Raw genomic sequence first — 16,283 nt, 5'->3', positions numbered from 1 at the left:
CATAGAGCTCTTGCTAGCAATTACCTGGAGACACTGTTAATGTTATCTCCATGACAACATAAGGGCAAACGAAAGGATGGATCAGGATTGGACTGGTGGCTCACATATCTGTGTCACTCTGATTTTGTCCTCAAATGAACTACTCTGGTGTGCTGGTGTGCTGTTGTGCTTGGTACATGGTACCTTGTCCTTGGTCATTCGCTCATCATTGACTTTTACTTCATCAGAATAGGCAAACAGCTTGCCCAGCGCATTGGGGCATTGGCCCAAAATTGATTTTAATCACGTCAAATTTTCTGTGTTGCCTACCAGTCCCGATGTCTATGCAACGAAAGCAGTATTGATCATTTGCATGAATATTTTTGTGTATACAGTAGCCTGCTCGTACTGTGTACTGTATGGGTGGGGGAAAGCATAGTTCATACAGTACATTGTATGCAGGGGAAAACAGGCCCCTCCCGTTATGAGTTAGTACATTAAGACAATGACATCACAGATGTTTCATTGCCTAATGATACATAAGTAATACAGACTGAGATACCCTCCCCCCTGGCTTTCAGGCTGTATTGTGTTTTTTTTTAAAGTTACTACAATGTTTCTTGCCAATTCCTTTCCCAGACATCATCTTTACAATTAAAGTGTACTTTTGTTCTATCTTCAGGAACCCATGAAATCACGAGCTCCACAGCTCCATCTGGAGTACAGATTTTATCGACAGTTAGGCCAAGCAGGTAGGTATACATGTACTACCTACTAGGTGTACAATGATATTGACCTCACCTTTAGATGATAACAGTAGAATGAATAAAAGAAGAATCACTATTACAATGGCAGAATCTCATTCCAAAATTACCCAAGACAATCAATGAACTGTGAACTTGGTTGTGACTGTGAGTGCCAAAGCCGATGTAAAAAATTACATGTATTTATCATGTGGTGGTGATGATCACTTTGGAATACTTGATTTGAAATATAAAATCAATGTCATTGTCAGCTATTACACAATGTTGTAGACAGTGCATAACTAGCCATTAACTAGTCAAGGTCAACCCACTCATAATGTGCTTGACACTGCAGATAAGAAATAAAAATATCTCGCAATTGGCCTTTAATTGGATCTTGAGTGATTCTGATACAAACTTCTATCTGAAGTAAACAAATAAAGTTCTGTTTACAGCAGCTATTACTAATTTCGTATTTTGACATATGTAATCCCTTTCTTTTTTTCAGAGGGAGTTCCTCAGGTTTACTATTTCGGGCCATGTGGAAAATACAATGCATTAGTACTAGAATTACTAGGGCCAAGTTTAGAAGACTTATTCGACCTGTGTGACAGGAAATTTTCATTAAAAACTGTACTCATGATAGCCATACAGCTCGTAAGTATACTTTTGAAGGTCTTCTTTCATTTGAGATAAAGCATACCTCCTTGTGAGGTCGTGGTGGGCAGAACTATACCAGTGCCTAGGGAAAGACTAGAAAACATTCTCAACAGGTGGCTATACACCTGGCCTTGCCTATTCTAAGTGAAGATTGCCAGCTTTCATATTTCAAAGTTTTTATCACAATGCACATGTACAATAAACAGTACATGTGGACATACCAAATCCTTAAATTGTCCGTGTCATGAGGTCCGAGAAACTAATAAAAGTCCTACATGTAAGACCCACCATTGGGTATACGACTTTGGTATGAAGCATGGCATGCATTTTCCTCGCACTGGGACTACCTATGTACATAAGCACATGAATACATACAACTTTTTTTTAATTTTGCTACCGGTATTTACATGTACACATGTTAAAACTTGCCTGAGATTGACGCAATGTCATTAGTCAGGATTTCTTTTTTTAAATTAAAGAGGTTGAATAGCGCCTCCAGAAGCAAGCAACAGCGCCACCCGAGCAGAAATAAGCACTGCTTAGTGACGTCATGGTTTCCATATACGGCATCTCATTTGCCTATTTTTACAACCTTATTTACTACGAGTTATAAATATGCCAGTAGCACGTGTATCATGCCGGGCGGCGCTGTCAGGTGTTTCCACTATGGGTTACATAATCGGCTACAAAGAGGCCAGTGTTCTAGTAAATGAAGTTAGCAATGATAGCGAAAGAATGTTAGTGTATGTTACGCAGTCAATAGCGATAGTAGTGAGTTGGAGAGAGGAGAAAATGGAAAATGGAGAGAATAGTAGTATGGATTTCGAGTCGCCGGTGGATTCTGGGCCGGTGGAGAGCTAGGCCCCTGATCCGAACAGTACAGAAGAAATGGAGCAGCATATTATCCAAGACTTGTTTGACAACCATGACGACTCAAGATATTTGCCAAAATTGCCGGCAATGAACATAAATAAAGAGGAGATGGGGACATTCCAGCCAAGTGACCTAGCTGTCACTGCTCATGGCGAATGTCGGAGCCTCTAGAGACGCTGGTCTCGTCAGTACGCCAACGGCATTGAGGTGTTCCCCAAGGGTGGTGCAGACGCCAAGACGTGAGACTAACACCGGCGCGGTGACAGCTGTAGCAGATGGAGCCACGCCACTAACATTTTTCAAGCATCCGAATGGTACCTTACAGATCCGCAAGGGGCGCGTTACCGAAAATGTTGCAAAAATCAATAACTTGATCGTAAATATTGTCATATTTTTCAAGATGAGAGTATGTAAATGATACGCAAACGATAAACCAATGAAAGGCCAGTATCTATTGAACCTTACAAGTAATTTGGGGGCCTTGAAACTCCTTATATTTATCAATGAAACCTTATTCCCGCCTAAGGTTTTGACCGGGCCGTCCAAAACTCCCCATTTTTTGGCGGGCCCTTTCCTTTAATGCAATGCAGAAAGATTCTATTTGTTTTTTTTTAAATTTTGTTCATGTTCTGATTTTAACTCTTTGTCTGAAGTTTGTATGATTTGTTTTGCTGTTTGAATGTGGATTGTGATTTAAATCGATATTCCAGGTTAAAAAATGTGGCAAAAATTGAAATGTCTTTTAGTATTTTGCCTTGAAAATTAACATTTGCAGGATTTTCATTTTCCCAAAATCATTGAGGTTGTTCGCAAAGTAAACAAAAATAAATTGTCTGGTGCAGTTTACGATAGCCCTTCTTCACTATAGTGCGTTCAAGCTCCTTCATCCAATCTGTTCCTCATGTTCGGAAGATGTTCAATTCGCCCGCAACATTACACTGTCACACACAGGGCATGATCAATCAGATTCAGTGGCTTATCCTTTCAAGATTTTAATTGATAATCATTGTATATCTGAGGGCATACTGTGGGAGCGGCCTTGTCTTGTGTTTGTCGTGAAAGAACCTCATTATTGATGGCCATGCTAAAGCTTCTGTCATCTTTGTGGAATTTCAAGATGAATAGATGGTTTTGGTGTCTCAAGCCTTGTGGTGTACTGTGAGGGTACCTCACAGAGATGTGTGATCAAGGTTTGAATCAGCCTCTGAATCATAACTGCAGTCACAGGGGATTCATTATCAAGTAGTAACGACTGACCGGTATCACTGACTGATCAATTTGTACCGATCCTATGTAGACATCAAGCTTTCTCACATTGCCTTGCAATAAATCAGAGCGATTGCTCAGTTTGGTTCATATTTGTCATTGCCGATAACATCAAAGATTTTGTCAGGAAATTTTGGAGCAGTGAGTGCAGTTTGGTCTGCTACTGCATCCATGTGGATTTACAGGTCGTTATTCATTTTGGCTCCTCTTTTCTTGTGGTTGTGTTGTGACATTCGCCATGTCTGCATTTCATTTTGAAGTCACGTCTTCCTGTCAAAGATAATAAAATCCTCACACCAAAGACTTGATACTTCCAGAAAGTACGACTTAGTTTGTGAAATTGTCATTGCTATACAGTTACATGGTGTTAAACTTAGCTATACGTTTACACTATTTACATAGAGAATCAATAAGGCACACCTGAAAGTAGAGAATTGAACTTTTATTGCCCATATGGTGCTGAAAAAAAGGTGTGCACTCCCTCCCACTCATGCAAAATGTGAATTTCATGTATTGATTGTTTCTGAAGTGATTTCACATCAGGGATTAAAATTTTTTCTTTCCAATTAGACTTCTTGGACAATTTAAGTTAGAAATAATCAGCAGTATGGGTATGTCAAAGAGGGAAGATGTCTCTTGGCTCCTGAAGAGAAATTGACAAATTTTTAATTTTGGAAAGGCAGGTAATGAATTTAAGTGGACTGTTATCCCCCTCGTGTTGCTCAATTAGAATGATGAATGATGTGCTACTGAAGTGATTCACGATGTTCACTTTATAAAACACAATATTGGCAGTTTATGATATACAACCATTTGGCTTCAGGGGCAACATTATGATTATGAAATGTTAGTGTACTGATGATACCAAATTGTTCTGTCCCAAACTATTAAAGAGAGATGACCCACTGAGAACTAAGAAATGACCTAAAGACGAGAGAGACGATAATATACCCTGGTGTCCAAGTAGTGTTCCTGTTGACAACTAAAAATAGCTAAAACGCTGTGTCACTGCCATATGGCTGGAAGTTTTTGAGGTCCGATGACAATTTTCATCATTATTCATAGAAAAGAAAAGATAAAATTGAAAAGTAGGTCACATCCTTGTTCGGAAAGTTGTTGTGATACAAGGGAAACGATCTGACATTGTGGAAGTTCATGCTTGAATAACATGTTGAATTCACTGAGTATCTGTCCACTGTCTGGCTGTGGCTGTGGTTTGACATCTCAGGAAGCAGCCAGATGTTTGCTTTTCCTTTGACTAAAATCAAACCTATTTCAGGGCAACTGTTCAATGCCAATGGTAGTTGATATAACCATACTTCTTGGAGCACTTGCCCTCTAGCAACTGCCAACTGTGGCCATCCATGCTGTTGACATGTTCTTGAACTTCAAGAAACAGCCATTGGCTGCCTTTGATTCAGATAAGAAAGCCTTCTTGTTTTGTTCGTCACTATACAAAAATGCCCACCACAAGTACAGCGAACGAACGTCATCTGATCTTTTTGTTTGCTCGGTGTGTACATTAATACTGCGGATGGTTGAATAATCATGACATTTGCCCTTTCCAGCTCTCAATATCCAGCTGGATATATTCTAGGAGAATTGCACTGAATGGGAATATTGGTTACCATTTTCCATGAAAACGAAACTGTTAATCACGAACTTGAGAACATTTTGATTGTTTCTTATTGATTGGAGCGTTACTATGTCACCCTGAAGCCCTGATGGTGCAAACATACATTGTAGGCAGGAACGAAGTTTTACCCTTGAACACATTTCTTACCGTAGTACAAGAGTTTCTTCTGCTACATAGTGGGGCACTGTTTCCAAAACTTGATCAGGGCATGTCTGAGATATTTTAACTTTTTCAATGCCAATGGAACTAAAATGATGTGTGGTACTGGTATGAATATCACTACCCCCCCCCCCCCCCCCTAGAAAATAAAAATAAAAATCTCCCAACTTTAACCAGCTCCTCATCCTCTAACAACCAGGAAATTTGAGAAACTTTTGACTTGACATTTTGCTTAATCATGGCACCCTAAAACGGTGATGTTTCCACTCTGTGTTGGGTTTATGGCTTGGTCAAAGCCATGCTGAAGAAATATCAATAATCAATAAGGGTAATAATCAGGTGAATGTTTTTGACTGAGTAATTAAACGTGCAATGTGAGGCATATATTGGGACGTTACCACCACCAATTTGTTTGTTGGAAACGAACAACAAACGTCATGACTGAGTACATAAACAGCAGTACATGTATACAGACCACATGGTCTGCTGTAATATCAAAATTTAGTTTAGCCAAATAGGACCTTACACCTGTGATATTAATCCCCGGTATCGATGAAAATGGTGTCTTATATAAGTTGGTTTTATACCACTAATAAAAAAAACTATCCCTCAGTGCCTGGGTTCACGACCTCACTATCAAATTTGAGTATGGTGATTTTATAGCCCTTAGCCACTCTGCTCAAGTATTGTAATGCATTTTGATATATCATGCCCAGCAGTAGCGATATCCCGAAGAGTCCTGTGTGATTTATATCAACTTGATGAGGGAGTAAGAAAGATTCAATCAATGTGTTGATACATGCATATCTCTCCAAGGATACTAAATGTCATAGTTGACGGTGGTGGTGCAATTATATTGAATGTCCAGTTTATGTAGACCAAGCATTATAGTGGGAAAAGCTGTGATGGTGGACCTCTCTATCAACATAAGAAAGGTTCAGATTTTGTACCAGAAAGAGGTACCATTTTGACAACGGATGTCATGTTACGTGTTGTCAGAAAAGCAACAGGTTGCAGGGCAGCTGCAGTTGTATAGTAACGGACAACCAGGCGTCTTGAAGCATTGCCCTTCTGGCATCTGTATACATTTTAGAAAACCTCATTATCGACCACTGTTTTGGTAACCTGTTCTTTCCTTCGAATGTGCACATCCCTGACACGATCTCCTCGAGTTCTGCTTTCACACGAACAGGAGCCTTATCACATTCAGCGCTGATACTATCGTCCTTGGAGCATTGTAAAATCAATACGAGACTGGCATGAAACGCATCTCAAGACTATTACACGGATGCAGTCTGTTCGTCAGATCAGGTCATCGAAGTCATGAGTTTCTTCTTTCCCTCCAATCACGTCATGGAAATCAGGAGGAGTTACCTGTTTTCTCTCCGATGAGTTCATAGTAATCACTAATCAGGTGTTTCCAGTTTTTCCTCATTTGGTCATGGAAATCAGGCATTTCAAAATCAAATATAGGCCTACTGTCAGTGTGTGACCCATTTAAAAAGAAATTACCCTGTTTGAGTTTATAAACAAAATGATAGACTTGGTGGAGCTTCAGCTTTGATGGAAGCTCTCGATAAAAGACTCTTGTCTAGGCTACACATGTATTTGCCAAAATGACAAGTACATTACGTACAACAATGTGTTCATGGAAATAAGCCATTTTTGCTGCCTAGCAATTTAAAAGAGACAACAGTGCACCCAACACGAAGAACATCTCACCATTATAGATTTATCCTGGCATGAACTTGCTTGTGTATCTCAAGACATAGTTTGCGAGGGATGTTGCTCGAACGCCCACAACATACTGCTTATGGTGGGGTTACCAGGAAACGAAAGAATGTGAAGGTTCTTGCCGCGATGTAGAGTCTTCAGCTAGTGCAAATTTGAGGTGACCACTATTTTGGTCTACTCTAGATGTGCTGGAGCCGCAGGTGCTTTCTGCTTGACTTCTTCTTAAGCCCAGGGTTTTTGGCGGTGAGAGTAGCCATTTAGAAAAGAGTGATGTTTGGAAATGTAAACTATCTGCTTTATTTCATTCCTCAAATTTTATGCATCTTACTCTCTTCTTGAGGAAATGGATGAATGCCGGTGAAGTATCTCATAGTTATTGATTGGTATCATGTTCCAATTGGTCCCTCACGGCCCTGTTCAGGTGCCAGTGGGTTAATGGTAGCGATAGAAACCAATTACGGAGTGCAATGGCTCTTCCTTCGTTACTGATCCACCATGACTGATCGCGTGGCCTGACCAGTTGATTACTATTCAACCACAGCTCAAGGCTAATATGTCTCCCTAAGATACAACAGTGGTCAATAGAAGTATTATTAATACGAGATTGATTTGTGAGTCTTTAACCCTTGGTATTTTTACCAACAAGAAGCGCCACCTACCAAATAAAAATGAACACAGCAATTGAAACAGAACATGTTTGAGGATTGGCTCCTGAAATCTACTTAAACTCTCTTGATGGGCTTTGGGCGGGGGAGGGGCCGTAATTGTAATTTGTCCTTTGAAAGGTATTCAGGAGAGGATATCAATATCAGCATCATCAGCCTAAATCAACTGTGACAAAAGTTCAAAATAAAGAAAGATATGATCCATGACCATGTACATATGGATGGATGATGATGATATCAATATGTTTAGTTGCAGAGGTGCATCATTTGATTAATCTTCAGTTTTGTTCCCCTTCAATTCGGCTGGATCAATTATTGACCGGTGGGCCATCATTAGGTTTATTGATCTTAACATACACGTTGTCGAGGGCTTTGTGCCACCTCCCGAAGGATGGACTTTACTCTATGAAGCTGAGCTTCATCCGTGACATCACACTGGCTTCGACCGTGAGGCTGTCTCGTCAGCCTAACGATCAATGGATGAGCTTTAAGCAAATGTATGTTGGAAGCATCCAATTGATGTTGAATGGTTGACCTTCGCAAGGCTAATGGATGTTGAAATCGATCAGAAATTTGTACTGTTGCGTACAATACAACAAACATTTATCATTGAACATTAGGAGATGTTGTTGGTGACTGAGCAGAAAATCGAATTTTGCAGCCTTTATCACCAAAAGAACAGCAATTCTATATTAGCCTGTCTTCTTTGCTTCCCGCAGCACCTGTCCACTTGTGTAATTCAGATGGCTGATCAAGCTTTCTTTCTCTGTCTTTGCAAGTTAATCACACCAGCAACAGAACCTGAACCTTGAAGAAATAATCCTCTGATGTTCTCAGTATTCTCATCTTCCTAGCCTGCCTCTGAAGTAGAAGGCAAATAAATGAACCATGAGATGAGTGGGTTGGGTGTTTTCTCTTTCTGTTTGAAGGCCAGATTCTAAATCAACTCTTGCAGCTTCACATCAAAGATATTTATTGGCATTATTTGAGTTGTTGTGATTGGTTTCTTGCTCGCATCAGCCTCGGACAGAGGGACAAAATGGTGATCATCCCTGTTAAACTTGATTATATCGCCATTGGATTGCCCTAAGAATTGTGCAACTCCCATTTCATGATTGCTGCCCAACACTTCAGTGATAATGTCAATCTGCCTTGCCCTATTGCTATCCATCCTTTGTGTGCATGTCAGAATTCAATATCCTGAGTATCAGTTCATCTTGGCTTCATGTTGATACTGGATACATCATCCTCATGATGACATTTACTTATCTTCTGCCAGATCGGATCATTTTTTCTTGAAATAACGTCATACGAGTAGCAATCGCATAGTGTTACAAATGTTTCATATCTGTCTTATCATCAAGTCGTGAATGGAATTTTTAAAAGGCGCTTCAGTAGCTGACTTTGCTTCTCAGCAGATTTCAATTCAATATCCCGTCACAAATTGTACATCCTGTATACAGGAAGCAAAATGTTTCTAATTCGTAGACTGTGTACTGATGTTGTCGCCCACACCTTAAATTCTGAATTGCTTGCTCGATTCACATCCAGTAGGCTGCAACTAACCTACGCTTGGTCATCTTTCTTTTGGGTGACTCATTTCATGGAATATCTGTTTTCGTCTGCAGTCTGATTGCAACAGCTGATTCAGTTGACGTGGGGTTTTGGCAAGTAAACATAGGTTCTAGGCTTGGAGTTTACTACCATAGATAATTCCATTGTCATATTTGGCTTGAGCATGCTTCTTTGACTCGAGTGTTCATGTATCAATTATCATATCATGTGGTTTCTGGTTTTTAGGCTTGAAATCCCAAACTTAGTGTCAGTTGTTATGTTATATATTTTAGGCCACAGCAATGTCATACCAGAAGAGTAGGACTAGGAGTGTCTCCAGACCCTCAATTGTCAACATCTCAGGCAGGAAAAGATGCTGCTTCCGATAATCTATCATGTCACCTTCAGTCATGTCAGGCTTGACAATAGTGCATTCATAATTGACCTATCTGCAGAAGTCTGTGTGTTTTCTTGCAGGAAGACTGCTATTTGATGTATCGCTATGTTATTTGAGGAATCTTACACGTTGCCATAGCAATGATACAATACTGCCCTGTTAGGTTACTCGCAGATAAACTCACAATTAACCCTATAAGGTGACACTGACATTGTCATCTATGTGGTTTTCACTGACTAATTGTCTGTATCATTTCCTCAGCAATTTCCCTCTGCTGTAGCCTGCCTGACAGCTCAGTGTGCCATCTTCTCTCAAGAATGTTACAGTCTTTGAAGCATCCAATTCTGTGATTGCCAATCATCTGGAAAGTGCACCCGTCAACATTAAGAGAGTCCATCATTTTGCAGTCAGTGTATTCCAGTCCCTTATGATTCAATCAAGTGCAATTAGAAACAAATTATAGGTCTCAAAGGCAGTCCTGGATATGGTTGATATCAGTTGAAGCAAAAATGAGGTGAGAGCGAGAATCAATCCCAATACGTGGGATGTTGCTGTGATTACAAGGACAAAGATCTAAAGAATACTGGATCTGCTGATTTATGATTGATTTGAACAACAGTTTTGAGCTATGATATGCACAGAATACTGCAACTCTAAAGTTCCACTGTTTCCATTCGGCCTGTAAACCTAATAAGCACCCAATTGTAGTGGCACACAAAACCGTCTGATGGAGCGTTGTGACGAGTGATCCTTGAAGGCAAGAGTGAAAACTGAAGAGAAATATGAAGCTACATACAGCAGTGGGAAAGCAGCAACATATTGACATTATGGCTCCAGTCCTTGTTTAATTTCTTGCAATCAGTTCTTTATGGGTCACCTTTGATGCAATTCTTCTTTATTCATGTGAATAATGACTTTCCAAATAAAACTTCTGTACATTCAGATGTGTCTGCATCTATTTTGAAACATCCAATTTGCTGCAATCCCATTCTACCCGATCATGTCTTCGAGGCAATTTGACACCCCCTGTTGCCCATTTTGATGCTAAAAGAGGGATGACATTGTGCACCTCTATTCTTGTTTCCAATATTGTCATAGTCGGTCCGAGGTTGGTAAAAATAGTTTCTCCTTCTTTCAAAGCTAAATATCATGACGTTTAAAAATTTGCTGTAGAACACAGAGTGAGTACAGCATTGCTTTATAAAGTAAATTGCTGATGTTTTTCAAACAACTATTAATAAGGTAACCCTATAGTGTTTTGTGATGGTCTTTATAAGTAATCGTGTGACAGAGTGCACTGCTGCAGCATGTTCTTTGAAAAAGGCAAGGCAGCACGCACTAAAAAACGTGACAGCATGATTCAGTATGTGTCTGCCTTTTTCCGCAGAAAATATTAGCTGTCCAACTGAGCACAAAGATTGCCAGTGTGTCATGAGAAAAAATCATAGAAAAAAAATGCCGACAATTTTTTTGCGGGAGTAGCCCAAGCTCTTTGATGTGGCTTGTTTCATATCATTATCATTCAGAGTTCTCTGTTATGCTGTTGAATGTAGCTGTAAGCCTGTAGTAAAGGAATGTATGTAACACATGGTGTCTTTGATGATAAGCTCTGTGACAGCTGCTGACGACATGCCACCTCCTTGGTCGATTTTTAATCAAACTTTGAAATCTCTATTCCACTGTAGATCTGATACGTGTCTGTTTCTTGGGTGGAGCTGAATAATACCTTTATAATGTTCTTCCATCATTCAATGATATTGTTTGCAGGTGACCTCTTTGTCTTGACCCAGGACAATTGTCATCATCATGTGCCCTTGATTGCATACACGAAATCACCCAAGTCGTCTCATATCTAATGATTGTCTACCCTGGTGTCTTTTCAGATCACACGGATGGAGTACGTCCATTCCAAACACCTTATCTACAGAGATGTGAAACCTGAAAACTTCTTAATAGGAAGGCAGTCCAACAAAAAGCAACATCAGATAAACATAATAGATTTTGGTTTAGCGAAAGAATACATAGATCCTGAAACACATAAACATATACCGTATCGAGAACACAAGTCTTTAACAGGGACGGCTCGGTATATGAGCATAAACACGCATCTGGGGAAAGGTAGGTTGAGATTTAACTTTCTAAAACCCATTTGCATGCAACTTCACTACAACAGATCAGTTTTGCGCGTCATTGCGCCATACATGTGGCTCAGGTCCGTATGATCATATTATGATGCATTGATGTGTCAATCATAATCTATAAAATCAAGGCTAAAATGTTTGTGGTGCAGTGGTTTTGAATAGTACAATGACCATGCAGGTACTTGAGAAGATGAATGTTTATAGTTTATATATAGACGTCTCAATCACGCCACAAGAGTTCCTCGACACACTTTATAAAAGAATCAATTCACCAGTTCCTGGTTAGTTTGGATCACATGAAGATAAGATGTGTTTATCCTTTGTATATCATAAATTGTTTTCAATAGTCCACCACAATCAATTTGGAGATCTGATGTACAGTTTGAGATTGGTTCTGATCTACCTGTATGCCTATAGTGGTGTGATATTTAGGTTTTGAACTCGGCAAAGCCCGGGTCAAACCCGAGACGGGCACACAATTGTCTTCTATTAAAGCAAATATTGTGTCACTCTTTGAGTTATATTTTATGGTCTGGGGTGCGGTCCATATCAAACAAGGATGTGAATGATACACAGCGGGTTTGCTATAAATTGGTCATTTTCTCCACTTGTGTCAGACGCTATGTAGTAGTAATGTGAGAAAGAAGGCTTTGTAATAGTGATGTAGTATTACTATTAAGTTAAAATGCAAGAGCACACTGATGTCAAGTTACAAAGGGTGTGAAGACAAGACGGATGGCTTTATAAGTTCATTTGGGCTGATATCAGGACACGACAAACAAGAATGCACTCAACAAACTATTTGAATCCACTCCTGTCTCAGTCTCACGTATGTTTTAAGTACGACATTGCCATTTGTTGATGATCCCAAATTGGCCGTGAATAAACGATTAATTGACGCATTATTATCTGTTTCCCCAGTGACAGATATTAACATATGAGTATATTGATGATAAACAGAAATAGCGGGGGAGTTGTATGGCATTGGAGGGCTTATGTTCATTGCCCCCCCCCCCCAGGCATTGAGATATGGCATGCTAATAAGCTGTCTTGATTTATACAATGATTCCCACGGCTTTGCATCCCACCTTGGTAGTTTCTTCTGCTAAAGTTTGAATCTCACTTACATCGCATTCTTTATTTCAGAACAAAGTCGACGGGACGATTTAGAAGCATTAGGACACATGTTTATGTATTTTCTTCGAGGTAGTTTACCATGGCAGGGGCTAAAAGCTGACAACCTGAAGGAGCGGTACCAAAAAATCGGTGATACGAAACGGGCGACGCCTATAGAGGTCTTATGTGAAAACTTCCCAGGTGAGGAATAAGATCAATGTGTTGGTTGATGATGGGTTCTATTGTGTGTGTGGTTCAGTCGATTGAATCCCATAAAAAAATCCTATAGTCATCGCTAAGTCAAGTTAACTTTGCGGTCAGGACCACATCTGGGTGATATATGTTGTATTATGTCATGTTGATATGTTTTATGTGTCATCATTGGGCGAATATGAGATTTTGCATGAAATAAGATTGTCTGTTGCATGGTATTGGATCAATCAGTGACTGTATTGGTTTATCATTAGATCATTTATGGTTCAGTTGGTACAATTCCCTATAGTCACAGATTGGATGAGTCTACTGGGTGTAGGGTGGCTCACCCTAGTCGGTACAAGCCATGACAGCCACGGCTGAGTCTTTCCATCTTTGGTGACTATATTTAGTCATATTGGTGTGGCTCGTTTGTCTTTGTACTGTTTGTGAAGAATCTGCACAGGCAAAGTGCTTTCCATATGCCCTTGGATTTTGTCAGAACTCGTCTTATCCCTGGGGTGAATGAATAATTCTTACTTCTCAAGTGCCATTAATTCATTAGGCTATCTCTGAAAAGATGTTGAATTAATCTGCAATGATCATCAAAATGATTCCCCCGGGCTGAGAGCATTTTAATTGGATCAATCCTATCTTTATGCCCAACATCTGAAGCTTCATGTTTTGGCAAAGGATATTGGATTGTGAGAAAACTAAAAAAACGGTTTTGAGAATTTCCTTGGGACTTAGGGTTGCTTTCCTTAAGTCTGACAAGTTCCCTGGTTACGAAGGTAAAATTTAATGAAAAACAATCAATTTTGACGGCACTTTCTATAACTCTTCTGAGAGTATTGTCAATAACACTTGATTTGACAAGAACATTTCTCACATTCAAAATAAAGAACGCTATTAACTGTCATAACGATGAGCTCCTCAACACACAAGAGACTCGGGTATTGTTCACTGAATAAATTCCTTGGTCCAGTTCTTGTAAATATTGCGCAGAAGGATCAATGCCCAACCTTTCATACCTGATAGAATTCCTATCCATGGACCCAATTCATCTTTTAGATCATTATATGCTCTAATTTTCCCATCTTCTATGGGGATGAACCAAGAGGGAACATGCTATGCATAAATTCACCCTGGCATTATTTGGCAATAAAAGAGATATTGATTTTGATAATGCTCAAAGGAGGTAAAGTATTGACATTTAAGTCAATGCTGTACTACTTATTTGGCTCAGTTATTTGGGTGTACATGTATGTACTGATAGGATTTTATAGAGTATAGTGAGTAGAGGCGTTGAGTGGGTAAATGAAAATAGGATTGATAGAGTTGTCAGTTTTGCCAATGGATGAAATTGATACTGGAAGAAACTGACATCAAGCACTCCCAGCCCTCAAATGAGCAATCTGCCTTTATCATCACTACAGTGTGTGACAAAAAGATCTCTTCTTGCTGGAGGTAATTTTTTTTTTCATTTCTGTTCTTTCAGACGAACTAGCCACATATTTAAGATACGTTAGGAGGTTAGATTTCTTCGAGACTCCTGACTATGACTATTTACGCAAACTATTCCAAGATCTTATGGAGAAAAAAGGGTGGGACTGCGATTGTGAGTTCGATTGGACGGGACGACAACTTGTAAGTATGGATGGCATTTTGAAATTGGTGGTTATATCATAAGTACATGTACCACAGGTATCTGATTGATTTGTGTCAGGATTTCGAAATTTTTCAGTGGACTATAAACTGCACCTAAACCTTTAAGACAAGCAAGTGAGAGAAACTTGGGATATTATTTAGGCGTTTCTTCACTGACTTAAATAGCTCTTTCTGACTGGCAGACCATTATTTTTTTCCGGGGCCACCATAAGAAAATAGATGAATTGCCTGGCGCCATTTACACCTGTAAACCATTGTACCTTAAGGGAAGCAATGATTATTGAGTTATAACTAATGGAAGATGAAAATAGAAACCTTTTGCGAGAATAATCAAAAATGCAAATGTTGAGCGGTGAATTCTGTATGGATTAATATCTGAGCTGTATGCGAGTACTGGTTTAGCAATGCTAACACAGGAGAGCTATTATTAGAATTGAATATTAAAAGGATTTATACATGATTTTTTTTGTATATGAGCTCTTCCATGACATTTCTGTCTTCAATGGGTGTTTTTTCCTCTTGTGAGCCATATGATGTTTTATTTTAAGTTCTGCATAAGCAGATTTAACTATTTTCTTTATTAGGCAGTGTCTTTGAGAGGTGGTTTATTAAAGATGTCAGAATTTTGGGGGATCTCGCCACATTCATCAACCTGAACCAGTGTCACTGTTTCATCCTCCGATATCAAACATCCTTTGGAGCCAAGGCACCAAGTGATAATTTCTTGAATGTCTGCCGAGCTTATTGATGGTCTAAGGGATTAACGCTTTGCTAATTAGTTCCTGTACATATCAATGCTTCGAGACATGCTGGCATAACGAGATGGTTATGCCACTCTAGACAGAATGGATAAGCCTCTTGATTGATTATCGACTTGGGGTCTGGCCATAGTGGCAATATAATTTGATTTTCAAAGTATTGGACAGTAGGCTACTGATATTGTATCAACTCGGTAGTCTCTAGTGGGAAAAGCATTCCTTGCCCACGCAATTTCACTGAACTCCTTGGCCTTCCTTTCCCCACTGAATGGGGCATATATTGCACTCTTATCCAAGTGACATCCCTGAGCCCGAGGTGGGAGCTTAACAATTCCTTCCGTCACAAAACGGAACAGACAGCTTTCCTATATTCCTACTAAAAAGCTAAAAATCCGGCTCTCACATGTCAGAATCGTTTGTCTCAGTAAGATAAGGATTTTTTATGTTGTTTCCTTGGAAACAATATTGGCCGTATATTTTTTCAAAGGTGTGGAATATCAGTGAATGAGAGATTTACATTCAGGGGAAGCAAGTTTTCGACCTCTCCTGAAATTTCCATCTGATATTCCGTAAATAGAACCCACCCATGAGACTGACATATTTTAGAAGTTCGTGCACATTCTCATCTGTCTACCTTTGGTTCAACAAGCTTAAAATGGCTGGTTGGTCTTGTAAGTTACAGTATCTGTTAATTGAACCCAAGGGGTTATTTCAAAGGAAAGTCTGTTAATAGGTTCATGGA

General features: G+C 39.5%; 1 protein-coding gene across 8 annotated transcripts in view; it reads left to right on the top strand.

Moving 5' to 3' along the window:
- Positions 1-16,283, top strand: part of LOC135483121 (casein kinase I-like) — a 34,559-nt gene that overhangs the window by 3,021 nt on the left and 15,255 nt on the right. For all 8 annotated transcript variants that reach the window (XR_010446296.1, XM_064763675.1, XM_064763672.1 and 5 more), the window contains exons 3-7: positions 662-731; positions 1,231-1,379; positions 11,550-11,784; positions 12,954-13,124; positions 14,614-14,762. Coding sequence is in view for 7 of the 8 variants with exons in the window: in XM_064763675.1 (XP_064619745.1) it covers positions 662-731; positions 1,231-1,379; positions 11,550-11,784; positions 12,954-13,124; positions 14,614-14,762 (774 nt within the window). In the remaining variant the exon portion in view is untranslated. The remainder of the gene's footprint in view (positions 1-661; positions 732-1,230; positions 1,380-11,549; positions 11,785-12,953; positions 13,125-14,613; positions 14,763-16,283) is intronic.

The sequence above is a fragment of the Lineus longissimus genome, chromosome 2, assembly GCF_910592395.1.
Source record: "Lineus longissimus chromosome 2, tnLinLong1.2, whole genome shotgun sequence".
Lineage (NCBI taxonomy): Eukaryota > Metazoa > Nemertea > Pilidiophora > Heteronemertea > Lineidae > Lineus > Lineus longissimus.
The sequence above is the reverse complement of the archived record's forward strand: the minus strand, read 5'-3'. Positions and strand labels throughout refer to the sequence as shown.